The sequence below is a fragment of the Ictidomys tridecemlineatus genome, chromosome 7, assembly GCF_052094955.1.
Source record: "Ictidomys tridecemlineatus isolate mIctTri1 chromosome 7, mIctTri1.hap1, whole genome shotgun sequence".
In the NCBI taxonomy this organism is placed as follows: domain Eukaryota; kingdom Metazoa; phylum Chordata; class Mammalia; order Rodentia; family Sciuridae; genus Ictidomys; species Ictidomys tridecemlineatus.
The window spans coordinates 3,163,160-3,189,518 of NC_135483.1; the positions used below are offsets into that span (position 1 = coordinate 3,163,160).

General features: G+C 44.6%; 1 protein-coding gene across 20 annotated transcripts in view; it reads left to right on the forward strand.

Annotated features, from left to right (window-relative positions):
- Ptk2 (protein tyrosine kinase 2) overlaps positions 1-26,359 on the forward strand; it is a 238,148-nt gene that overhangs the window by 168,272 nt on the left and 43,517 nt on the right. For 12 of the 20 annotated variants that reach the window (XM_078016629.1, XM_078016638.1, XM_078016631.1 and 9 more), the window contains 9 exons: positions 4,334-4,390; positions 5,881-5,901; positions 6,964-7,061; positions 10,879-10,963; positions 12,714-12,814; positions 14,385-14,500; positions 15,348-15,448; positions 18,059-18,148; positions 20,480-20,684. In XM_078016629.1, the coding sequence (XP_077872755.1) occupies positions 4,334-4,390; positions 5,881-5,901; positions 6,964-7,061; positions 10,879-10,963; positions 12,714-12,814; positions 14,385-14,500; positions 15,348-15,448; positions 18,059-18,148; positions 20,480-20,684 (874 nt within the window). Of the gene's footprint in view, positions 1-4,333; positions 4,391-5,880; positions 5,902-6,963; positions 7,062-10,878; positions 10,964-12,713; positions 12,815-14,384; positions 14,501-15,347; positions 15,449-18,056; positions 18,149-20,479; positions 20,685-26,359 lie in introns of those variants that run through there. The other 8 variants (XM_078016633.1, XM_078016640.1, XM_078016642.1 and 5 more) reach the window with 2 other exon arrangements.

Consider the following 26,359-nt stretch of genomic DNA (forward strand, 5'->3'; position numbering starts at 1 on the left):
CCCAGGTTCACCACTAAGCCACCAAAGAAGTGAGATTTTATAAGCTAAAGCAAAGGGGTTTTCCTCAGGGCTAAGTGAAAGAATGCTCTTGCTCAAGATTTTGCCTCTGCTCCTGTGTTGTGATGGCAGTGTGGGACCCCTGCATAGATGAGCCCTCCTGTGAGCATCCTTGGTGTAGCACTCAGCCCTGTGGGGGGAGGAAGTATGTCTATAGGAAGTTGTGGTAGTTTCAAAGTAAAGGGAGTCTGGTTGAAAGGTGATTAAGGACCATGCAGCACTGCAAACTAGGCTCTGTGCTCACCACCAGGCTGAGTACAAGCTACCCCTGAGCAGGGTCCTGAAAAGCTGCACATCTGTGTGCCTAAGCCTTCTGCCTGGGAAATAGGAAGTGACAACTGTGCCCCCAGAGCACTCTGCTGAGGAGTAAGCCACAGTGCAAGAGCCCTTGGACACTGTCACCTACCAAAGCTGACAGTCCCTATCAGAAGTAGAGAATGCTGTCTAACAGATCTTTGACTGTTTCCTTTGTCCTGTATTGTCCCTCTATGATACCATTATTTGGGGGTGGAGGAAACAGTCTAAGGCTGGCCTCCAATTTATCAGGGCCCATAAGTGTGTAAAAATATCTCTGACTTGGGGATGTGGCTCAGTGGTAGGGTGCTTGCCCAGCAGGCCCAAGGCCCTGAGCACAGCAAAAAGAGAAAAGGTTCTCACCTCAATGTCTGTCATAGTATCCCATGAACCTAAAAGCCAGGAGAAAAAATATAACCAAATCAATATCAATAATTCTTAAGAGAAATATGCCAAGAACTGCCACTTGAAACTCCTATATAGAAACTGCAAAGCTTCATAGTCCCGTGTGCCTGTTGGTGCTTACTCAGCTTCTTAAGAACCGACCCATGTAGTTCATGAAGTAATCATTCTCTGTGCTCTTGGTGTCGTAAAGCATACATCTGCCCCAAGTATTGTGGCTAATTCCCAGGGGGCCAGTGAGTTCCCCAGAGATTTCCTGTAGTAGTCTCATCACTCTTTAAAAAATTTCAGAGTTATTTCAAGGGTGGAACCTCTGCTTGAGGTTTGTGAGACAGTCCTCAAAGGTACTTGAGCCACACTAAGACTGACTGGAAGGGTCATCACAGAGACCTGCCAGCCCCTCTCAGAATCTTCACAGGAACACGACAGCACAAGAGGAGCAGTTCCTCCTTGGCAGTCTGTGGGTACAGGGCACACCTCAGCTTCATGCTCACTCACCCGCTACAGTCCTCACGACAACCTGGCACGGGCACTGTGCTCTCACTGTGCACATGAGAGCATACCTGACCCATAGTCAGGAAGCAACTCTCAAGCGGTCACATGTGCACTGTGCCTTGTCCCTTGTTCTGGGGATGTGCCACCCACTCAGTCTATCAGCGCACTCATTTTCTTGAGAAGCTGTATCTCCTGAGCACCTGCTCTGAGCTATTCACTGTTTTCCATGCTGAGAACACAGGTAAATAAGATGCACAAAGGCTCTGCTCCAGGGGCACTCTGTTCCCAAGAGCCATACAGACCAGTTACAAGGAAGCAGGGAAAAAAATTTTTAAAGTCAGAGGACAATAAGTCAAGGAACATGATCAAGAACATGGGGATAGGGCAGATTTGTTTGGGGAGAGGTCTCTGAATAGATGGGGCACTTGGCTGAAACCAGAATTGGCTCTGAGCCAAGATGAGCTTTAGAGGTGGTAGCCTCGGGTGGGCTGTGGCTATTGCTGTGCTTACTAGCCTTATACTCTTCTCCAGGCAGCACACGCCTAGTCTTCCCAGGCTCCCATGGAGTCTGCAGCATCTGCTGAGTCAGACTGAGAGTGAGGGCAGAGTTGTCAGAGCCTTGAACAATCGGGGACCAGGGCCCCTGGGGAAGGACAGCAGAGGTGGGAGTCTGAGCAGCTCTCCCAAGACCTGCCCCACCGGAGCCAGCCAGAGGCACATACCATTCTGCATGAAAGAAGGCAGGGAGGGAGCTGAGACTGCTGTCTGTGGAAAGGCAGTCTTGGTGGCGTTCATTTTCTGGGGGCATTGTCAGGAGGTTGAGCCTGCTAAATTACAGGATGAAAAGAAACAGTGATGAGCAGGTACTCATCTGGGGCTTGTGTTGCCTCTATCATCTCGGCTCATGCAGTAGATTCTTCCCCTCTTAGTCCTGATTGTTACGGGTACCTGAGCAGTTCCCTCTGCAGCTCCAGATCTTTTCCCACAAGGTCTTTTGATAAACCATCTTACACAGGAGCAAGGCTGCAGGCCTACAGTTTGCCAGTTTACTGTTCTTCATACTCTCTTGAGAACAGGAGAAGGAAGAGAAAAGATGGGCCAGACCTGGTGGTACACGCCTGTCATCCCAGCAATTCGGGAGGCTGAGGCAGTTCAAGGCCAGCTTAGGCAATTTAGCAGGACCCTGTCTCAAAATAAAAATCATCAAAGGGCTCAGATGTAGCACCAACGGTAGAGGCTTGTCTAGCATGTGTGAGGCCCTGGGTTTCAAGCCAGCACTGCCATAAAAGGGGAGAAGTGAGTGTTGATGGGGGAGAAATATGGAAATGAAAGAATAGAAGGTTTGGAATTTTTTTCTTGAATCCCCAAAGTAGCATTACTTAATAAACATGAAAGAATAATACATAATATTCACCTCTCCATAATCGTTTACATATGATAAATGTCTAAAAGAGAATTGATTTATTAACATTACACTCTGCCAGCCAGAATTTTCATAGTCATTTTAATGATGATACACATTGAGAATTGAATTCTTCCAGTTGCAGGCTCCAGCTCAGCTTTCATGGTTCTGCAGCTGAGTGAAGTATTGAGGGCAGCACAGGCAGCAGGAGGTGCTGGCTGCTCAGGCCCTACAGTCATCCCTCAGGTCTCTTTTGAGAGAACTTAGTGGGGCGGGGCTGTGGCTCAGTGTTAGAGTACTTGCCTAGCATGTTTGAGGCCCTGGGTTCGATCCTTAGCACCACATAAAAATAAATGTATTGTGTTTATCTATAATTTTTAAAAAATTAGAGCTTAGTGTCCCTCCAGGATGGTCACTAAAAACAGCAAAGGGTTCTGTTTTTCCAGAAAGAGGAGAGTAATGTGTTTTAGCGCAGTACTGTTGGAGTGACAGCTATCCCCTAGATGAGTGCTTTGAAATGTCCCCATTAGTGCAGTGGTAGGCTTTTAAAATCCTGCTTTACAGGAAGGAGTCAGTGGAAACATTGGAACTCCTTGACTTTGTCTCAAAAAATAACTCACTTTAACATGTTTCCTTCCTTCCTTCCTTCCTTCCTTCCTTCCTTCCTTCCTTCCTTTTTTCTTTCTTTTTTTTTTCCTCTTTTGATACTGGGAGTGAATCCAGGGGTGCTTAATCAGTGAGCCACATCCCCAGCCCCTTTCTGTATTTTATTTAGAGACAGGGTCTCACTGATTTACTTAGAGCTTCACCAAGTTGCTGAAACTGGCTTTGAACTTGCTATCCTCCTGCCTCAGCTTCTTGAGTCTCTGGGATTACAGGTGTGCATCACCACATCTGGCTCTTTTAGCTGTATTTATTTATATTTTTTAAATATTTTTTTAGTTATACATGGAGACACAATATCTTTATTTTGGTTTTTTTTTTTTTTCTAATGTGGTACTGAGGATCAAATCCAGTGCCTTACATATGTGAGGCAAGCGCTCTACCACTGAGCCATAACCCGAGCCGTCTTTTAGCTTTTTGACACTGGCATACTTCTTGAAATATGTGAGCGCAAATACAGAAGATAAATCCCTGCGTTTTTCAATCTGGAACAAATGAAATAAGTCAGCCCAGTTCCCCCCACAAAACTCAGGCTACCATTTATTCCCTCAAAGAAAAGTTTCAGAATATGCTGTTGAGTCTTGTCATTAATAAAATCAAAACTTCCTGGTCTCTAGAGGGGCCAGTCTTATTTGGGAGACTCCAGTAGCCAGAAGCATGGTTCTAAGCATGTACATGGTATGTAGAGGGAAGTTCAGCAGCCAGCACAGGTTGGTTGATTTGGATCATGCGGTTATCTCTTTGTCTTTTTTTCTTTCCTTTTTTTTTTTTTTTTCTTAACAAGGGCTTTCTGTGTTAGCCTGTTTGCTGTCTGAGAAACAAGTCTGTATTATTTACATTGACAGTGATGTCACTTTTATTTCCATAAATGACTCATTTGTGAGCAAAATTTGAGTATTTTAAGAATATTTCAGCATGGTAGAGGGTGTAGACAGATCGTTTTGCCTTTTTAAATTGTATCAAAGGCCAAGAGGTCAAGTCTTTAACTTCTGCCAACATATCTGTTTTCCTTTTGTACAGAGACGGACGACTATGCCGAGATAATCGATGAAGAAGATACTTACACCATGCCCTCAAGTAAGTGCTCTTCTCTCTGTATTTGCTGAGGTTGGTTATAGGGTATATAACCTATAGGTGCCTATAGGTTTTAGGGTATTTATTGTCCTTTGAAAACTTTATTGTGTGCTTAACAGAAGTGTTCTTTTCAACCTTACGAATTCTATATATGCACTCCTATAAGACCAGAAGCCTAAAATGAAATAATTAATGTTGTTTAGATAGAGTATTTTTGTAGTCTTGTTTTCTTGCTGCTTAGCAACATTTATTAGAGAACTTACTCTCTGTAGATAATTAGTATTCTTTAAAGGTTTAGTACACACATACATATGCAAAGAATTACACTTCCCCTTGAAATCATGCCTTGCTGTGTGTGGTTGACTGAGCAGCAGCTTCCAGCCTTTAGACCATACCCTCTGTGGTGTCTGTGTGGGACACAGAACCTCTGGATGAGTTCCTGCCACCTGGAAGTGGCAAGGTGCTCTCCTCTTTGTCTGTTCAGAGGGAAATCTGTAGATGCCCCAGCCCTTGCCTTGGAGAATATTGTCCCCAGCTCTTGAATTGGATAAGTCCTTGAAATTTCATGTTTGTAAAAAAAACAAGGGGAAAAAAAATTTTAAATTTAATCCCACCTCTTAAGGCAGCCTGAGCAGCTTTACCTGAAATCCAAATGCCCCGATATCAGTAGAACTAAGTATTTTAGTTTCTTTATCCTATTTTGTAAATATTTTTTAAAGTATTCTCATTTGAGTTGTATATGTAATGAGGAAACATTACAAAAATAAAGAGAAACAAGTAGACCTCTAAGGCAGGTATTTTCCTGGGCAAGCCACACTGGCCTGCCAAAAGTCACCAGTCACAACAGGCATGGTGGCCTACACCTGAAATCCCAGTGACCCTGGAGGCTAAAGTAGGAGGGTCACAAGTTCAAGGCCAGCCTTCACAGGGGCGGGGCGGGGTGAGATTTAGCACAATGGTTAAGTACCTCTGGGTTCAATCCCCAGTATGGAGGGTGGGGGGTTGTTTTATCAGAGTAATTAAAACCAAGGCAAGATCTGAAAATTAGTGTATATTTTTTAATAGCCAATGGCAATTTGGAAAAATGTTTTTTTAAGATTAAGGATAGTGTTTTGATTGACCATTTAGTCATTTGTACATTCCTACAGAGAATTCACATTTATATATACATATATAATTTATTTACTTATTATTTATAGTTTAACAGTAAATTCCTAACATGACTACCTTTTACCCAAACCTCACAAAAAATGAATTGAAAAATGGGAATTTATGAGATAGAGATTTAAAGACATTACATTAAAAACATCAAGGTAACTCAAAGATATAAAGTTTTTACTTGTTTAGATCTCTTTTCTTATTCATATTTGAGTTTAAAATAATGAAGTGAATATTATTGAAATATACTCTCCAAGTTTTTATTGTTAACCTAATTGCTATTAGTTATTTCTAAGCAAGGTCTTCAATTTTTTTCTCTCTTAATTGCAATACAGAAAACTATGGAATAGATGAAGGTAACAGGATTCCTTTGAAATAACTGCATTTGCTTGCAATTGCAACCGTGGAATGATACGGGACATTTCAGTTTTCAGTTAACTTATTTTAAACTATTTATCATTGGTTTACTCATTCTGTTAAATCAATGGAATTACTAGCTAAATTGATTTTAAAGAGGAAAACAACTATCTAAAATGTTGGTATAATGTTTATATACAATTGATTTATACAATTTGATCTCCCAGGGGAAGGTCTTAAGACATTTGGCTTTTGATTTGTTCTATTAGTGATTTCACTAATGGAATATATACAGCCCTGATTTGGATGAATTTCTTATGGGAAATAAATCAAAGGACCAAGTGGGTAATTGAATTGAAATTCAATCTATTCTATTCCTAGAGGGTGTTTTCTTTCTGTGTGCCTCAACAGCCTGCCAAGACACTGATCTTATATAACTCATATTTAAGGCACATACTCTCAAGTTTATGCTGATATATTCAGCCTTGATTCCATGTCATCTGATTTTGAAATTGTTTTTTAGAAACTACTACCTCTTTAAACTCTCTTAGCTCAATGATAATCTAGAGATAAGACTATAATAAAGTGGAAAGCTCTTAAACTTTCAAAGCATAAAGTTTAACAATTTTATAGTGCCCCTGTGTTTATAAACTTTAGTTATTTGCAAAATAATTGCTTTAAATAATTGTGTTTTTCTAGACTTCCTACATTAATACCTAAACTAATAGCTCTTATTAATGAAGCATACACTATAATACTTAGAGCAATTATTTAGAGAACTATGAAACAGATACCAAATAAATCAGATACTTAAAGACTCCTAGTGTGGAAAAAAAATCTGCGTTTAATAAGACTCATTTTTATATTCATCCAATACCATAACTGAACAGAAGTTCTTTTTAAAGTATTGTTTAAGAGAATTCCACTCAGTTGAAAGCACCTCTGTATATCCATGTGCCACAGATGAAGTTTCTGCTCATGATGAAACTATGTGCCAAGTGTTGTGTCTACATTTAAAGTATTGCACCTAATTACGTATTGACACAGGTCGTGTTTTACAGCCAGGGACTATGAGATTCAAAGAGAAAGAATAGAACTCGGACGCTGTATTGGAGAAGGCCAGTTTGGAGATGTGCATCAAGGCGTGTACATGAGTCCAGTAAGTCCCTTACGACCCCCCAAAATATGTGCTAATTTTGACTGTCAAGTGTAAATCACCTCTTTTTTCTTCAGAAGTCCCCAGTTCCTCTGGGTGTTCACATTGTCTTTCTTTAAGCTCATTGCCCTGCTGTTGCCCTTCCTTCCATGTCTGCCCGTTTGTTAAACTCGCTACACACACACACACACATATATATATATATACCAGGGAATGGTACTTTCATAACCAAAAACTTGTAGACTTTTTTTTTTATATATTCTCAGTGTAGTGTTTACTTACTATTTATAGAATGAATCCTAGCCCCAGAAAAACACCAGGACTCCCAAGATGTCAAAGATGTTTCTGTGTTGCAGCAGAAGAGTGTAAAAGCATGCAGATTTCAAAACCCAATTGAGTCGAATGTATGAAAGATGATATGTCTTGAGCTCTGTAATGTTTTGAACAACCAATTAAAAAAAAAAAAAAAAAAGCATGCAGATGACGCTGGGCAGGAGACGCTGGTGGAAGGGGGGCTGGGACCCATGGTACAGGGTAGGACTCTGAGAGATGATCCCATGGCCGTTTTCAAACCTGTCCCTGCTGTATGGAGAGTAGGTGGTAGTGAGGCAGCAACATCTGCTCCCCTGAGGTGCTGGTGGTGCAAGTAGGTGCAATGAGCCCTGCTCCTTGCTTAGAGGATCCCGTGGGCATGGAACAGAAGAGTCACAATAGCTCAGGCTATCTGCCTTAAGCATCTGTATGAGTCCTTAAGTGAGATGGAGGAGACTCTGGAAGACACAGCTCTGACAGTGTTCTCCAGAGAGGCAGAACCAATGGGATCTGAGCCACAAGAGACTTATCATACACAGTTGATTCACACGGTCACGGGAGCCCATGAGTCCTGTGATCTGCACTCGGCAAGCCAGAGACATAAGACGGCCAGTGGTGTGGTCCAGTCAAGACCCAAAGGCTGAGAGAGTAGAGGGCAGTCCAGATCTGAAAACAGGAAATGGACCAGTGTCCCAGCCTGGCAGCTACCAGGCAGCATCTCTTCCTCCTGGAGGGTCCATGTCACTGAGGGCAGTTCACTTTAGGTAGCTTGCTGACTTGCATGTTAGACTCACAGAAATGTCTGGAATAATGTTGGACCAGATATCTGGACACCTTATGGCCCAGTCAAATGGCCACATGAGGTTCACCCTCATGGTATAGCACAGCGTTTCCACCTCCAAAGGAAACAGAGAGTAGGTGGGCTCAGTGTTGAATCTGGGCCAAGAGGGAGGTGGAACTGGGTGCTACTCTAAGGCCAACCTGTACTTGAGTTCCTTACATAGATAAGTTTGTTTATATAGAGGTGAGCTGGGACCAAATCCCAGTACCCCAAGCTACAACTCCAGCCCAGTAGCTTGCTCTTGAGAGGAAGCTAGAAATCGGCAAGCTCCAGGTACTAGAACTTAGAAGGGCTCTATTTACGAATCAGACCTTGGAACGAGTGACAGCGCCATGTTGGCTGGGGACTGACTCAGAATGGGTATTGTGTTACCAAGCTGTTGCCACCACCTCCTGCATATCACAATTACAAATTATCTAATTTTCCCCTTTCACTGTTTGCGGGGGGCAGTGTTTGGTTGTGGTTTTTTGTTTGTTTTGGGTACTGGATTTGAACCCTAGGGAGTTTTTACTACTGAACTACATCCTGCCCAGCACTTTTTATCTTTTATTTTTGAATTAGGGTCTCACTAAATTGTTCAGGCCTTACCCTCCAGTGCCACTGGGATTACAGGCATGCACCACAAAACCTCTGCTTACCCTAATTCACTGTCAGTGAAGTGCTCAAAGAACCTACCCCTACTGGCAGCATGACCATGGACAGCCTCCATGCCTCCATCCTCCATTGACTCACCTACAGGATCCCTGTCCTGGGTGCCATCTGTCACTTGCTTTAAGAGTTAGATAACATCCATCAACCCCAAAGAACCTTCTTATATAAAGCCAGGACATGCAAGAGCCATGGAGAAGCTAGACAGGGAGAAGAGAGGTGCAGCGAGTAAGGAGGACTCTGGACAGCATCACACCCACACCCACCCCCACCCCTGGGTGTCTCTGGCTGATGCAGCTGCATTTCCCCAGTAGGCTCTGGAGGATTCCCAGAAGGGATGGAGACATGATTCAGCATTGCCGAACCTTCACAAATACCCCAGCTCCTCTTTGGTCCCCTCCCCTATTCCCTTCCTCCCTTTTTCTGCCGCTTTAACAGAATGTGAGGCACTTTGCTAAAGTATCTGTGTGAAGTGAGGTAAACAGGTGTTCTGGCAAAGGAGCCTCAAGATAAGCACACTCAGATGCTGTCCAGACTCTTGATTTGTTGCAAGTGGCAGGTCATTTCTAGTATCATGTTTCTTGCATTTCTTAAATTCTATCTTTTGAACTTGAAGAAAAGACAAACTTTTTGGCTCCTAGGAAAACACATTTTTTTGTTTTTTTCCTACCCTGTGGTCACACTTTCCTGTTTCCTTTGCTATTTTCTCTTCTATCTATCTTCTCATTTTTTGTTTGTTTTTGTTTTGTTTTTGTTACCAGGAATTGAGCCCAGAGTGCTTAACAATGAACGACATTCCCAGCCCATTTTATGTTTTATTTAGAGACAGGACCTCGCTAAGTTACTGAGGCTGGCCTTAAACTTGAATTCCTCCTGCCTCAGCCTTCCGAATCTCTGGGATTACAGGCATACACTACTGGCCTGGCACTTGTTCAGTTTGTAGAGCTTGGACCCGTGTCCCCCTGATGACTGTAGTCCCATGAACTGAGCTACTTCCAGATGCCTGTCTCCAGCCAGGCTTCCACCTGAACTCCATTGCACCTGGGTGCCTTGGTGTCTCACTGACATCTCAAGCTCATCACAGCCAAAGCTGAATTTTTGGTCTTCCCCTTCCATCTTGCTTATTTCTCTGGCCAAAAACAAGAGCTTCCCTCTTTGTTACTGCGTCCACCCAGAGCCAACTTTGTCCTGCCTTCAGAGCCCCTCCAGAGGCTCAGCTCTCTATGTTCCTCCATTGCAGCCACATTTACCCAAGCCGCTATCATCTGTCCCCCAGCCCTTTGGCTTACTGTGACCTCCACGTATGGGATTCCTGTGCCTAAGTTTGCTTCCCAGCAGCCATTCCTCAGCAGCTCAGCCAGAGTGCTCCTTCCTCTGCCCACACCCTGCCCTGGCTCCCCGTCTCACTCAGTGAAAACCACTGCCCCCTGTTGTCCTGGGAGGCCCCCTCTAATCGGGCCTCCACTCAGGCCCAGCTCCAGCCTCACACCCAAGTGGGTCTCTTTGAGTTTGCTATGTGCATCCAGCCTCTGCCAGACATAACTTCCTGCCCTTCGAGGCTGGCACCTCGCTTCCTTCTGGTCCTCACTCTCCTCCCATCTGCCCCAGGAGCCTCGTCCTGCATAGCCACCACAACATCTCCATGTCCTCACTCCCCTCTGGCAAATGACGCGCTGTTTCCTATCAGTTCTTCCCTGGGAGGTAAGCTGGACAAGAGCAGGGATCACTGCCTCTGCTGTCCACAGGCACCTCTTGCCTAGAGCAGCACCTGCTGCTGGAAGACACTCCAAACATGTTGAAGAGTGAATCGTCTTCAGCGGCTCATGTATGTCCATTTAGCTCAGAGGAATCTGCACAATATTTTTGTTTTAAGTATTTCTATCATTCTTTAAGATCCTGTGATGCCAATTCTGTGTAGTCCAGATACATATAGTTGCAAAACAACAACTTTTCATGAATTTACCTGTTGATAAAGAACTTTCCTACATGTTATGTGATTCTGTGATCTCCCTAACACAGGAGAATCCAGCTTTGGCTGTCGCAATTAAAACATGTAAAAACTGTACTTCGGACAGCGTGAGAGAGAAATTCCTTCAAGAAGCCTGTAAGTGTCTAGAAATTTCTGTGTAACTTTATTTGACTTTCTATCTGTGAACTCTAAGACGTAAGGAAAAATATGTTGTAACTTTTATGAGATAATTATGTTTACTATTTTGCTTTACAAATTAATATCTGGATTTGAAGAGGTGTATATCTGCAGATTTTCCCCAGTAAACATGGTGTTTTACATGTCAGGGTAGAAGATACACTTTCCCTTTGTGCCTTGGTATAGGACCTCCTGTGCCCTCAGCCCTTTTTGGTTAATATTTTAGTAATTACATCAGAGGAGACACAAAAGTCTTTAATTATATGTGAAGATCGCACCAAAAGCGATAGTAAATACTAACAGTAAATTGAAAATAAGTGTAAATACATTTTGTACTTAAATGTTCATTTAAAGATGACAGAGTACTCACACAGTGACCTCAGTCTGACAAGAGTAAATTTAATGATACACTTGGAATTTTGTACTGGGCTTTTGTATGTTAAACAAAATCAAAGCTGCCAGGTCTTATTCTTGAAATATGTGGAAAATTTGGTAGTTGAAGGTGGGGGTATCCACCAGGGATTGAGTCATATTGAGTGAAGGTGAGGCAACTTGGCAAGAAACTCTAGGTGTGTCAGCAGGACCTGCGGTATCCATGGGCAGCTGGGACCCACCTCCAGGCATGCCTGGCTCTGGGCCTTGTGGCTCCACATTTATGCCAATCGGATGATGGCTTGAGAACGTCCTGAGAGATGCTTGCCGGCTGGTCTGGAGTGCAGCCTCCAGGTTTTGCAGGGACTGTTCCTTGAACATGGTTGTATCATTTCCCTAACCAGAGACAGGAAAAAAGGAACAGAAAGCAATGGAGTCGATAGGGAACCAGCCAGATGTCACAGCTGGTTCAAGAGAATTCCCAAACCCTGTGTCTATAAAGAGTAAGAATCTCTGAGGTGATTTCTTTTTTTTGTAAATACATGCAGATTTAATTTTACTTCCCCACAGAACTGAGTTGCATTTTTATGGACAAGTGACTTTTAGAAATTATGAACGAGCACTTGCCCACAATTTGGTTTGCCTTTGTGTGTGTGTAGGCTCTGGTGGTCATCTTGGCCCAGGCAGGTGGACAGACCTTAGGGGCTGCAGTGGAGCAGCACAGGACCAGAACTAGAGCAGGTTAGGTGACCCGAAGGCCCTCATAGGTGTCTGTCCAGGACATGCCTTCCTTAGACCCATGAGAGCAGCTAGTCACATGCAAGGGTCAGACCACAATGCTGGATGCAGCAACCCCTGTGTACCAACTAGAAATCCCTGTGACAGCCCCACAGAGATGGCTTCAGTCCTTGCAAGGAGCATGCCCAGTCAGCAAGGTATCCACACAGACACTCGCTGCAGTGGCTTCCCAGTCCCCGTTGCTCTCCTCCCAGTGTACCAGTCAGGTTGCTTTTACCAGGAGCATGTTGCCCAACTAAGTGAAGTATACGTTCCCACTTTATCAGATGTCCAGAGAAAAACCTGGGAAGTAAGCCTATGTCAGTTTTGTCCTAGAGGAAAAGAATGGGTTTTCTTGGCCATTTATCCATTTTTGTTCTCCCATGGCACAAATTTGCCCAGAAGCACATGCCAGTGCACGCCCACTCAGAAGCAGGAGCACCCTGTGACACTGAGCTCTGAGTTCCCACACCGTTAGTATTTGCCTTCATTGGACTAGTCTTCAAGAAAAATTAAAGTTTTCGAAAGAATAACTGTAGACAACAACTTTTTTCCTTAGTAACAATGCGTCAGTTTGACCATCCTCACATTGTGAAGTTGATTGGCGTCATCACAGAGAACCCCGTGTGGATAATCATGGAGCTGTGCACACTGGGAGAGGTATGGTGAGCTCTGTGCCTGCCTGGGCTGGCTGCTCAGTAGTCTGCTGCTTCACAGTCAGCCAGCAATTTGGGCATGACATCCTTTGCTTCTGAAAAGGGGAGTCAAGAGATTACATCCTAGATTTTCAGGAGAATTCTCATACAGGATCAGGCGTGGTTTCCGTCCATAGAATGTTAGTGTGGGTATCTTCATCACTGAGCCAGGCACAATAGCACACACCATAGTCTCAGCTGCTCAGGACGCTGAGGTGGGCCAATCTCTTGAGTCCAAGAGTTCCAGGTCAGCCTGGGAAATGTAGGGAGATTTGTCTCAAGAAAAAAAGAAACTTTGTCACTAAATTCCCAGATAATCCTGGCAGCTGTTGCTTCCAGATATTTTATCAGAACTGGTAACAACACACAACCAAAGGGTTCTTTTTCTTTCTGTTGCCATTGTCTGAAGAACTAGCCCAATGATTTGAGGATGGAAGAAACATTGTTAATAGAGTTTGGGTAAATTAATGCTGAATTTAGGTAAATCCAAAATGTCAAGAGAATTCACTTTGAGTTGAGAATTCACAAAGTGTTGAGAATTCACTTTGCAGTGTCTTTTAGATCAGCTGCCATTAGTCACAGTTTCTTTGAAAAATGTGAGTAACAAAAGTGTCAGCAGCCCTCTTTGACGTTCTCCAGGTTACTGAAACCTTAGTCAGAGCACCTGGAAACTTGCTGGAAACACAAGCTCTCAAGCCCCACCCCAGCTGCTGAGTCTGGCCAGACTGAGGCACTGTTTCTGTCAGCTCAGCCCACCTTCTTCCTCTGCCTATGCTTCTAAGACAAATGGAGTGTTTGTGAAGATTTCCCCCCCTGGTTTTTTTCTGCTTTGGCTTTTGGAGAGTTTGTTCATTTTTCTGACTTAAGAGCCTGTTGCTAAATATTTGTCTTTTATTTGCCAATTTTCTAGAGTATTAATAAAGCCGTGTGCCTTTCTTTCCCATGTTAGTTTATGTAGCTGAATTACTGTGTCAGTCTAGTCTTGAGACCAGTGAGCCCCTGGGGTGAGCACCCAACACCTGACCACTGCACCCTTACCATCCCGTCCTCCTCACTGCATGGCACACCCGCCTGGGCCACACTGAGTTTTGCAGTGGTGGTGAATAAGCTGCGTTTGTGTGTTAGGTTCATTTGAACAGTAGCTAGATCTTTGGGGTCCCTGTTGTTATTAGCAGTTCTTTATTTTGTGATTCTATTATTGTTTTGAAGCTTGTCTTCTATAATTTTTTTGGAATTCATATATAGGCATAAAGATTCTAATTTTACAATAGGATTGAAATAATGATTAAGTACAATTTCTGAGTTAAAATGTTTCATTCATTACTTTTTTTGGTTTTTTTTTCAATTTTTTTTAAAGAGAGTGAGAGAGGGGGGGACAGAGAGAGAGAGAGAATTTTTAATATTTATTTATTTTTAAAAGTGAAGCCATTTTATAGTATTCATATGTGTTTGGAACGTTGGTGCAATGCTGTTGAGTGTAGCTTTTATGCTGTTGAGTTTTATTCTCTTTTTTTATCTTGCTGTTGTTCCCAAAGCTGAGGTCATTTTTGCAAGTAAGGAAATACAGCTTGGATCTGGCATCTCTGATCCTATATGCCTATCAGCTCAGTACTGCACTGGCGTATCTGGAGAGCAAAAGATTTGTACACAGGTGAGACACAATCCTGAAGCTACCAAGTGCCTTGAGTGGGTGGAACTGCAGGCCAAGTACGAGGAGGAGCCATGCTCCAAGTGCCCCAGAACCTTTCATACCTCTCAGATCTGTTGCATAGCCTGTCGGGTTGTGTCCTACAGAGGGAAGTCCTGGCTTGGAACACATGGTGAAAGGCTTTTCTTGGATGCTTTCAGGACATTTATTCCTTCCACACATATAGTCAAGAATGTGTACTTGACATGAAGCAGGGGATATGTGGAAAGAGTCCCCGAAATAATTAACTCCAGGACACCACAGCGTTACCCGTGACATCTGTTGCCCTTCTCTGGAATTTCTGTTTATAATCTGTGGCTCCAGTTTGATGACCAGTGAAAGTCTTTAAGAACTATCTGCCAAGGGTCACACCAGTTACTGTGTTATTGTCCAGCTTTGAAACAAGCTGTATCCACAAAAGCACTCAAAAGTCTTGTGCTCAGAAGATGACTTTTACTTGATTAAACAAGATCTCTTTAGTACTGGTGAAGTTACAGACCCCCATTTGAGCATGTCTGTCAGTTATTGCAGATAACGATAGAATTGTATGAAAAGTTAATAAGCATTTTCATCATTTGAGAATGTTTTTTCATTATTTAAGATAGCTATTAGCATATTCATGAGTAAATATCTACTAAAAGGAATAGATGTGAAGTAAAATCATGTTCTTTAGCTTATAACAAATCTATTTACATTGTCTATAAGCTGTCTTTCACAGTGTACCTGTGAAAATATGTTATATAGTATAGATGAGTTTATAGGTTTGTTTTCATTGTGTTAAAATTTATTGTCCTAAATTCTTCCTTGTCAGGGACATTGCTGCTCGAAATGTCCTGGTATCCTCAAATGATTGTGTAAAATTAGGAGACTTCGGATTATCTCGGTACATGGAAGACAGTACTTACTACAAAGGTAAGAAACTAAAGCAATAACTAAAAATCTTTAATGTATTTATATTTCTTTAAAAAAGGTATTTTCCAGGGGCTAGGGTTGTGGCTTAGTGATAGAGCACTTGCCTAGCACCTGTGAGGCACTAGGTTCGGTTCTCAGCACCACATATAAATAAATAAAATAAAGATCCATTGACAACTAAACAATATTTTTAAAATAAATAAATAAGAAGGTATTTTCCAGTGTGCTTTCCTTGGGTGTCAGATGGATTTGGTGAAGGAAGGAAGGATGGCCCTGTCCACAAACGGTGCTAGAGGAGAAGGATGTCCAGAGTGACCCAAAATGGATCATGAGCTTATAAAACATAAAACCATAGAACCTTTAGAAGAAAAATATAAATCTAGAGAATCCTTTAACTTGATACCAAAAGGAAGAAAAATTGATAAATTGGACCACATTAGAATTTGTAATTTTTGTTCTGTCGAAGACTATTAAGAAAATGAAAAGTCAAAGTACAGGGTAGGAGAAAGTATTTACCAAACACACAGGAGGAACTTCCTTAGCAGGAAGATAGATGAAGAAGGTACTTGGGAGATGAACAAAAGAAAGGAAGACCTTCACTGAAGAGAACATAGGGTGGCAAATGAGCCTTGACCTTGTTCAGTATCTTTAACCATCAGGGAAATGCAGATTAAGACCAGAGGGAGAGAACACTGCACATCGTCACAATCATTACAACAAATACTGCCCATACCTGGTGGTAGTGATTCAGAGAAGCTCAGCCACTAATAAGGTCCTCAGGGGAATGTAGAACATTAGAGCCACGCAGGAGCGTGTACAGGGCCTTCAGTGAATAAAACTGTGACCATCATTCAGCACTGTGGTTGGACTCCTGGGCACTGATCCCAGAGAAGTGAAGACTTAGCATATGCACTCTTGTTACTGCATTTTTATTTGTATTAGCCCAAAATTTCAATCCAGTTGGCTCAGTGGTGGAGTGCTTGGCTAGCATGCGAGGCCCGGGTTCTTCAGCAGCAGACAGATAGCCTTCCTGACTATTCTCTTTCACACCCTTTCTGTGTTCTGTGCCTGTGACTACTATCCTGTGATCTTTTGATATGTGAGGAAAAAAGTTTGTTTTTGTTATTTAGTCATTTAACTTTTTTTAAAAAGTCAGTTTTTCAAATTTTGAACTGTATCTCATATTTAGCTCAAATATTAACTAGTCCAAGTCCTAGAATTCCAATAAAGAGCTAAGTTCTAAATTCATACAAATACCAAAATTTCACATCCTTTAACAGCATTTAAAATGGGCAGTTGGGGGCTGGGGTTGTGGCTCAGTGGTAGAGAACTTGCCTGGCACATGTGAGGCACTGGGTTCAATCCTCAGCACCACATGAAAAATAAATTGATTAATTAAACAAAGGTATTGTGTCAATCTACAATTTCAAAACTAATTTAAAAAATAAAAACGAGCAGTTGGTAATTCATGCAGATATCACCTCAGAATGATCAATGAGTGTAGATTTTTTTGGATAATGGAAAAAGAACCCCAAAGTATTAAGACTTCTTCAAACTACTCCTTTTTCTCAGGGCTCTAAGGGTCCAAAGGGCCCTGCATAGGCCCTTGGTGTCTGTACCTGTTCCTGGTCACCATCCACCCTCCCACTCCTCCCAACCCTGGTCTGTCTCTGCTCACTCCATGCCATATTTGAGGTACCTGTTCCCACCTTGTAGCCTGTCTCCTTTGGCTCCTCTGGAAGCCCAGCAGCTGAAGGATGGTCCTGGATGGTCTACCTTGGCTGCAGGAGGGAAGCTTCCTGGCCTCTCCCGGGGTTGATCTGGGCTGTCCCGAAGAAGTCACCTTTAGCTCCACGCCCCTCACTCTTCACATGCAAATGGAGGATAGCGTCCATATTTGTGTATTTACTTATTTGCTACAATTTGTAACCCATAAGACTTGTACGCAAGGAGCTTTTGTAGTCAAAGACATGCATGGGGCAGCAAACATTTCAAGTCTCCCCAGTAGGCACATTGGCATTCTCCCTCCTATCTAGCCAGAAGTCTGGGTCATAGGCCGCTCGGCAGAACCGAGCCACCTGTTAGTGGGGCAGACTCCAGAAGGTCTCCTGACGAGTAGTCTTAGGGCTTCAGGTTGTGATCTTTGTGAGACGTCACATATATGTGGAGCATTGGCCCCATATTCATGGCCACGAGAGTCGAGTGTGCAGTACGCACTAGCAGGACCCACCCGTCTTACACGGGTGGGTGTGTCCTCGTGAGCATCGAAGCCCTGCCACTCACTCTCCTCCCTGCCCCTGCCTCACCTCAGGGCATCAAGGAAGCAGAACATTGCTCTCTAAAGAGTCAGGTGGAATATTTGAAGCTTTATTTTTTTATTACTTTTCTTTAATATTTATTTTTTAGGTGTAGATGGACACAACACAATGCCTTTATTTTTATGTGGTGCTGAGGATCGAATCCAGATCCCGCCCATTCTAGGCAAGCACTCTACCTCTGAGCCACAATCCCAGCCCCATGCAGCTTTATATTTGATAGTGAAAATCTCAGCTCTGCTAGGTTCTCAAGCAGATTGCAGGGAAAATTTATTTTCTAAAATTAATCTTCTAGCTTCCAAAGGAAAATTGCCTATTAAATGGATGGCTCCAGAGTCAATCAATTTTCGACGTTTTACCTCAGCTAGTGACGTGTGGATGTTTGGTGAGTATTTCTCGGAGTTTTGTGTATTTTTAATAATTGTGTCTCATGTGCTTGGCAAAACAGGCCTTGCACTGTCTCTCCCGAGTGTGGGTTGCCTGGCCTTCTGAGCCTGAGCATCTCCCTGGCCACACAGGTCGTGGGGCTGTGGTTGAGGAGCATGTGCAGCTCACAGCTCTTGGGCATACCTTGTGGCGCTCTGCCTTCTGTGGCACGTCCCATTGCTATTCTGTGCTCCTCCTGCTGCTGTCTCTTCTGCCTGGGGAGCAGCTTTGACTGTCTCCTTCCTTCCTTCTCTCCCCTCGGCCATTTCATGATTCTCTGTGACAGACTCAACATTCAGTTGTCCTCGGCCCTTCGGTGGCCCTGCTTCCCGAGGTCTATACTGTCCTTGGTGTCCTTCCTCTGGGGCCTGCTGGCCTCAGCTGCTGCTTCCCTGTCTGGCCCAACCCCTCCCATCCTCTTCAGTGGTCGTCCTTCTCTCTGGATTGTCGCAGTGCCTTCCAGCTGGTGTAAATGTGGGCTTATCCACCTGCACTGTGTGGCTGGACAGCTCATCCTGACTGTGGCGTGACTTGCCCTTCCTCCCATGGGTGGCACTGCCTCCCGACTGTCCTGCGTCATTCCGCTTCCTGGCATCTCTTGTCTTTCACCCTCACGTGTTGACCTGATGGCAGTCCTATGTGTGAGTGTCCCGTGAGATCAGGAGCAGCTCAGAGTGCTGGCTGAGTTCATGCAGCTTCTCCTGGCTCCATGCTGTTGATTTTCAGCAACCATTTGGTGCCCTGATTGGTATTTAGGAGCCCACAGGTAGAAAAAGGAAGAGCAGCTGTGTAACCCAGACTGCAGGATCCCTCTAGGAAGGTCATGCCCCAGATCCTGCAGCACCTATGGTCACATCTTGCCCTTTCCAGGGCGGGGCCCATTGTGTCACCTGGGGGCATCTTTGTGCTGTTTTGGGCTGGCCTGCTCACAGGCGTCATGTTTGTTCACATTATTGTTTTTGTGTCCAAGTGAGTTTGAAAGGGCTCTTCTGGTAGGAATAAAGTGGTAACCCCAAGTGGGAAAAAGGGTTGCATCATAATCACTCTGGCAGTATTTCTCCCTTTTTGTCACATAATTAATGGCATCTCATATTTGATTTAATAAAATAGTATATAGAGAAAGGTAAGGGCATTATGAGAATTAAGGATGACATGTGATTTTCAAAGAAAGGATGTAAGTTCTCGAGAAATAGTGACTCTTAATTTTATTACTGATAATGGGATTATAATTTCTACTAAAAGAGTGGCACCAAGACATTATTTTTTTTGTTAGAGATTCTGGAATTATCAGTAGTTGCTGATGTGTGGCTCAATTTGAGAATCCAGCTCACGCCAGCATGGGAGTTTCCTTCTTTGCATCCCAAGTCCTCTGCATGGGGCATTGTTCCTACCGTGTGCATTCCAAGGTAGAGTCAGACCTGAGACAGCAGCCTCGTCCTAGGGACAGGAGGGTCTCCTAGAACTACTTCAGGAACAAGCTGAAAGGAGGTGGTCCGACAGCAAAAGGGCTGATGCCAGGGGAGGTGTGCTGTGGCCTGCCAAGGCACCGGCCTCCCAGGCGGCCAGAGTGCAGGTGGCCATCGTGTGGTGCTGTAGAAGGTGCCTTTGCTCACGTCTCAGTGCCATCCTCAGTGTTGAGCTGTCCTGTTTGTTGATTTGAAAGGTGGGTCTATAGGATCACTGAGCCGATAACAGAAAGTCTGGCCTCCTGGGGCAGAGTGCAGTCATTGCTAAGGTGCAGCCTGGTCTGGGTGAGATGGCTACAGCCACGGGAGTCCTCAACCAGGCCAAAGGAAGGGAGTGGTGGGCTGGAGGGTCGCCCAGACAGCAAAGCCATCGTGCGCCTTAGAGGGAAAGCTGAGTTCTCTGAAAGCTGCAGACTTGTGCTTGAGGAGTTTCTTTTCAGGCCTCAAGGCAGCAGCTGCAGTTGTAATGAGGCTGGGCTGAAGTTGGGTGGGGATGTGCAGGTAGCCTCTCTTCTGGAGCCATGGAGTGTGCCTGAGCTGGTGGGTCACTTTCAAGTACAGCATTTTCAGAGAAATAGACCTCTGAGGAAAACAAGGGGATTTTATGGCTTTTTCTTTGTAATAATTCAGCACTCCATTACTCACACCCCGTCAAGTGGTTATCACTGATCTCACTATATGTTGGAGGTAATGAATACTGCTCTGCTTGATGTGTTGCCTGGATCTCACAGCTGGCCCCATGGTGCCCACTGCAAAGCCACTCCCAGACATGGGGTTGCCCTTCCTGCCGAGCTCACTGCGCTGTTTTCATTCCCACTTCACAGGTGTATGTATGTGGGAGATTCTGATGCATGGTGTGAAGCCTTTTCAAGGAGTGAAGAACAATGATGTGATCGGTCGAATTGAAAATGGGGAAAGATTACCAATGCCTCCAAATTGTCCTCCTACCCTCTACAGCCTTATGACGAAATGCTGGGCCTATGACCCCAGCAGGCGGCCCAGGTTTACTGAACTTAAAGCGCAGCTCAGGTAGGAGTGGGGCGGAGAGGGCTTGGGCGGGGGCAGACCTTGCTGCTTCTCCTCCTTTGCAGTCATAGCATTCTAAGGTCATTTTATCAGGACATCTGAGGCTGGGCTGTTTCTTCTGCAAATTCAGTTAGTTTAAAATTTAATTGGCATTTCTTTGTACCTTGCTAGAGCCTTTAATGAATAATATCTTCAAATCTTAATGAAGTTCCAGCTGTGGTCAGATCTCTCCCCAAGCTCCTGACTTGGCCTGGCTTAGGTGGCCCATGGTTGCTGCGACCCTGCTGTCACTGCAGCCCTGCTGACACTGCAGCCTCCTCCACTCGGCCCCTTTGCCTCCCTGTACTAGTGCAGGGAGCTCACTGCCTGCTCCCCCACCTTGCCGGCAGCAGACTCAGACTCCTACTCAGAATCCATGATGCTTCCCCATGCAGCCCTATCCCCCAGAGAGGTAGCCTCTCTTCTGCCACCACTGCTGGTTCAGGTGCCTTTTTGTGGTTCCCACTTTGTGCCAGGCACTGTTAGGCCCAAGGCCTCCAGTAGCTTCCGGACCCCTGGCAGTCACACAGGGACTAGGTGTGTACTGAGTCCCTCAGAGAAGCATCTGCATGGTCTACCTGCCATCTGCCCTGGGGAGGTCCTTGTTTTCATGTTTGTGTCCTCAGCTTTAGTCAGAGCTACTGATAAGCACCACCATATCTCACTCATTTCTTCAGCCAATACAGACTGTAGGACCAGGCACTATGAATGAATGTTTGTTGAACTGAATCAAATTAGAATCTGCATTGGGGCCAAGTATTTTGATAGGGACAGAATTTTTTTTTAATTCCAAATATCGGGGTTCATGGCACCCTGCAACTTCATCTGGCCCTTGCTTTTTGGTGGTGCCCAAGCACTCCTGAAGCTTCATCAACCTTCAGACGGCTGAGCCACTGGAAGAAGGATCCTTGCAGGAGAGTGCTTTGGGAGGGTCAGCCCTGTTGGAAGGAGTGTGAAGCTTCTTTCTGTCCTCAGGTGTTTGCTGGATGCTTGTGTTCTGAGCAGGTTCTGTGGGTTCATGGTGACCAGACAGTCCTTGCTCAATAGAGCCTCATCCTGAGGGAAGAGCGCAGTCAGGCCAGCCTCACTTGCTGTCTCCACTTTTTGCCCACGGGGCCACCAGCACCCTCATCTCTTCAGTCCTCTTCAAGTAGACACTCTTCAGTCTTAATCAGTTCTCACACTCATTATGTCCTCCGTGCTACTGTAGCTGGGTTTTGAATATGCTTTATTTCATGTTTTGCTTAGATTTTTTTTGTTCCTCCTTGATCTTCCCCCAGAACTTCACAGAGACTGTCCTTGAAATTTACCCTTCTAGTATGGGTTCCATCACTCCACCTGCCTGGTGTCTCCCTACTGACTGACATGCTGACCACATCCTTCCCAGGGGCGTTGATCAGGTCTCTGTTCTCAACTGCCCTTGTGCCCTCAGTACTCCTGCAGATTCCGTGTGCCCTTGATCTGGCCATTCGTGGACTGGGCCTCTCCACTTTTTAGCTTTGGCCTTGCCCTTTTCTCATAAGTTCCAACCTACATTTTAAATTGCCAGCTGGGCATTGTGTTACCCAAGAAGGAAATCTGTTGCCTTACCCTCTGAGCCAGTTCTTCTGCACTCCTCTCCTGTCTGGTTGGCACAGCTGGCTTGGTTTTCCTGAAGAACACCATGGAAAGGGACCTCCCCTGATCAGAATGGCCCCTAGTGGGTCACTGGCACCCACCTCCCATGTCCAGATAGAGGCCTGCAGGCCACACTCAAGCCAACTTCCAGCATGGCCAGACGGCATCCCCATATCTTCCAAATAGCCTGGCAGATGCCCCCTCCTGTCCTGGTGTACCCCCCCCACCGACGCCCCGCCTGCCTGGCCCTCCCTGTCTCTCAGCTACTGTCTCACGCTGGCTCTTCTGGGCCTCTCAGCCACGCAGCCTGTACCCTGGGTCTCCAGAGCCCTGTGTCCCTGTACTTGTTGTGCTACCACAGAGGGCTGCATCCCAGTTCAGCTCTGTTCCACAAGGGCTGCCGAGCCTGGCACTGGTCACTGGGCCAGATGACCGGAGCACTTTTCCTGCCCTCGAGGAGCTCACAGTCTAGTATGTCTCCTCCCTACTAGACTGAGGCTCCTTGAGGACAGGGATCGTCACACTCACCTCGGTTTGCCTGCACCTCCCGCCAGGAGCACTGGCTGGCCTGTGCACACTAAGCACAGATGACTGAGCCTTCATGTGTCCCAGGGCGCTCTGCTTTTAGCAGAGATGGAGTTGAACTTGGCATTTTGAATATTTGTAATATGGCTACCAAACAGCTGATGAAATTAAACTTTTTTATAAAATTGCTTACTTGGGCATTTACGTAATTAAATAGCTGCTATTGTGAAGTTTTTAAGAGTTTTTATTACAGTCAGAGTTTTCACAAAGAAACAGCAATTGCCTGGTGGTCCTCACCCACCAGCCAGTCAAGTGTGTTTCCCGCCCTGTGCGCTCACTGCACTGTGGCCTCCACTCATCCTGACTGGACTGTGTGTGTGTGTGTTCTGACTGTGTGAGTTGAAGAGAGGGACTTCCAGGACCAAGCTTATTAGGTGGTGTCTTAGGAAAACCACTCAGTGAGACTTTACTGAGTTAGTCAGTCTCTGTGTCCCTAGGAACCTGTCCTCATGACCTCTTTCCATGTTCGTAGGAGTGAATTCATGGAGGAGAAGGAGATCAACCTGCAGGTGGCTCGTTATCAAGTGTAAAAAAGCCCCACAATAGGAGTATTTTAAGTGTACCACAGTAAGAATTTCTCATCATACGTATTCTAGCATTTTTGTGTTTTGTGGTTGACAGATTGTTAAAGGTGTACTAGAGCTTTTCTGATGGAAAATCATTTGGTCCCCACTTGAGTTCCGTTAATTCTTGGTCAGATTCCGCATGCAGGAGACCACAAGAAAGAACTTCGGGAGCTTCTGTTCAAAACCAAGACTTCTGAGCAGCGCGCTCCCTGACAAAGGCATCTGTGCCTCTGTAAAAAGGATCAACATGTTTCATCTCAGTTTAGGGAAAGTTTTAAGTTCATGTTAAATTTCTTAAATCCTCTTTAGATTAATATGAATGAACAAAATTATTAATTTAATTAACAAATTAATTGTGCCATAATTTTAATCTCTTCCTTACCTTCTTACTGCAGTATAAAAATACCAACGCTGAGGGGATTGCTGAGTGAACAGCTCAGTGGACTCTCTCAGGTCACACACACTGTAACCAGTGGGAACCAAGATGGCCGCAGCCTGGAAATGCACCCAGATTGCCCTCCCTAGTCGCTGTCCACCCTCCCAGGGTAGCCTTCGGGTTGAAGGTCTCAGCTGTCACCCTTCTTCTTTGTGATTTAATTTGCTCAGCATTTAGCTGGTGAGGTTGTCCCTGTCACTCGGGTAGCTGTATTTCATTGTCATGGCTGTGTGGCCCCATTTGTGCCCACACCAGAGTTGATTTCTCCATTCCACAGTGGTGGATATTTGGATGCTTACTAGTTTGGGGCTTGAGAATATTGCTCCAGCCAAGCAGGAGCCACACCTGTAGTCCGAGGGATTCAGGAGGCAGGAGGATCACAAGTTGGAGGCCAGCCTGGGTGACTTATCAAGAACCTGTCTCAAAATAAAATAAAAAGAACTGGAGATGTAGCTAGAAAGAGCACCCCTGGGTTGGTCCTCAGTACTGGAAAAAAAGAATACTGTTCCAAGAGTGCAGCAGCAAGATCTTGTGAGCATACATGTGGGTGGGCATCGAGGTCAGGCATGTATCCATGCACCTGAGACTGTGAGCGTTCTGTTTCTAAGTGGACAGACGTGTACCCAGGAGAGAGCATGTCTTCCACTTGCTCCAACAGTAGTTGTTTTCAGTTTTGTTTTATGCTTTTAAACCTTTGGAAATTATTACTTATTTCTAAGCAAGCCATTTTCACATAGAAAGAGAAGGTTAAAGGATACACGTGGCATGTCAAGGTATTCACCTGAAGGTCTGTGTTATAAGGACACTCGGCTTGCAAGCATAGCCTTGGAAGACAGTCACATTCTGAGCCAGTCTCCCTCACTGAGCTCTTTAGGAAGCGCTCACTGAGTTGATAGCAAGTCTCCTCTGCATTACTAGTCACTGCATTAGAAAGGAGCGGTCACTGAGCCCTTTGTGTGGCCAGGCACTGCACCTTGAGCTTTTACCGCAGCCCCTGGGGATATAGGCGGCACCCTCACCTTCACTTTGGAGATGAGGAGGTTGAGACCATGTGGCAAGGCACTGAACCTGGGGCTTAGAACTGTGACCCAGCAGATGTACCCACAGGACAGCTCAAGCTGTCCTGCCCACAGCCTCAGTTAGATGTCTAGAATTCCCTGAAAACATTGCCCTAGTTGGTGCTGTGGCACATACCTGTAATCCCACTGACTTGGGAGGCTGAGTTAGGAGATCACAAGTTCAAAGCCAGCCTAGTGAGACCTTGTCTCAGAATAAGACATAAAATGGGCTGGGCATGTGGCTCAGTGATGAAGTGCCCCTGGGTTAAATTCCTAGTATCAATAAATTTTTTTTTAAAAGAGAAAACATTGCCATATGATTTAGATTGATCAGCAACTTAATAAATGAGTGAAAAAAGAAACACAAGAAAGAGAAATCCAGAATTCCTATAGCTGGGCTTTCTACATTGTTTGAGTATCAAAAGGTGCTATTTGTGTACAAAAAATTGAAATGCATTTTGCTGTTATGTATAACTAAGTAGAACAAATTTTTAAAAGTTGTGTGTGTGTGTGTGTGTGAATAAATAAATAAATAAGGTGCAACAGCAGCACCAAGGCCTCTACCCCAGGTCTTTATGGGTGACAGTTTCCCAGTGTGCCTTTTGTCTCACTGCCTGTTTTGCTGGCTCATCCTTAGTGTGCTCCCACAGGGAGCAGCTGGGGAGTCGGGCCTCTCTGTGGGGGTCATCCTGAGTCTGCTGTAAACTCAGTCAGTGTGTGGACTTGGCTCCGGCTTGAGGCTGCTGAGAGCTTTCTTTTGGGGGTTTGGGTTTTGGGGTTTTGACATGTATGCATGCATGTATAATTTTGATCTTAGGTTTTTGGTAATTGTTTTAACTTTGTATTATTTTGGGTGCTTAATTTTGTTATATAGTACTGTGACAGATAGTTTGGTCAGGAATAAAGTTTAGTTCAGTACCTACAGGCACAATTTTTTTTTTCATATTGTGTGTCAGTAGCATACTCAAGTGAATTACAAGGCACCTCAGGAACAAAAACTTTCAGTTGGTTTGTGAAACTTCCAGTTCAAGTTAGCAACACCTTTAAAGTAAACGTGTATGGGGAATTTTTCAAAGAGTGTTTAAAAGGTTCTGTAACCCTGGGCAAGTTGCTTAGTCTCCCTATAAGAAGAGGATCATAAATATTGTCCATGTGATGATTTTCATGATTAAGTGAAATAGTTCATCCAAATGCTTGTAATTACACACAGCCCAAGGTAGGCGCATACTCCATTAGCCTGCCTAGTGGCAGGTACCATAACAAAACTTTTCTGAAGATCCACAGTTATTGATTAGTTAAATGTCTTTAGAATAGTCTGGTTTCTTGGATTTGAACTTAAGATAAGCAACAGCAGAACCATGCAAGATCATGAGCTTT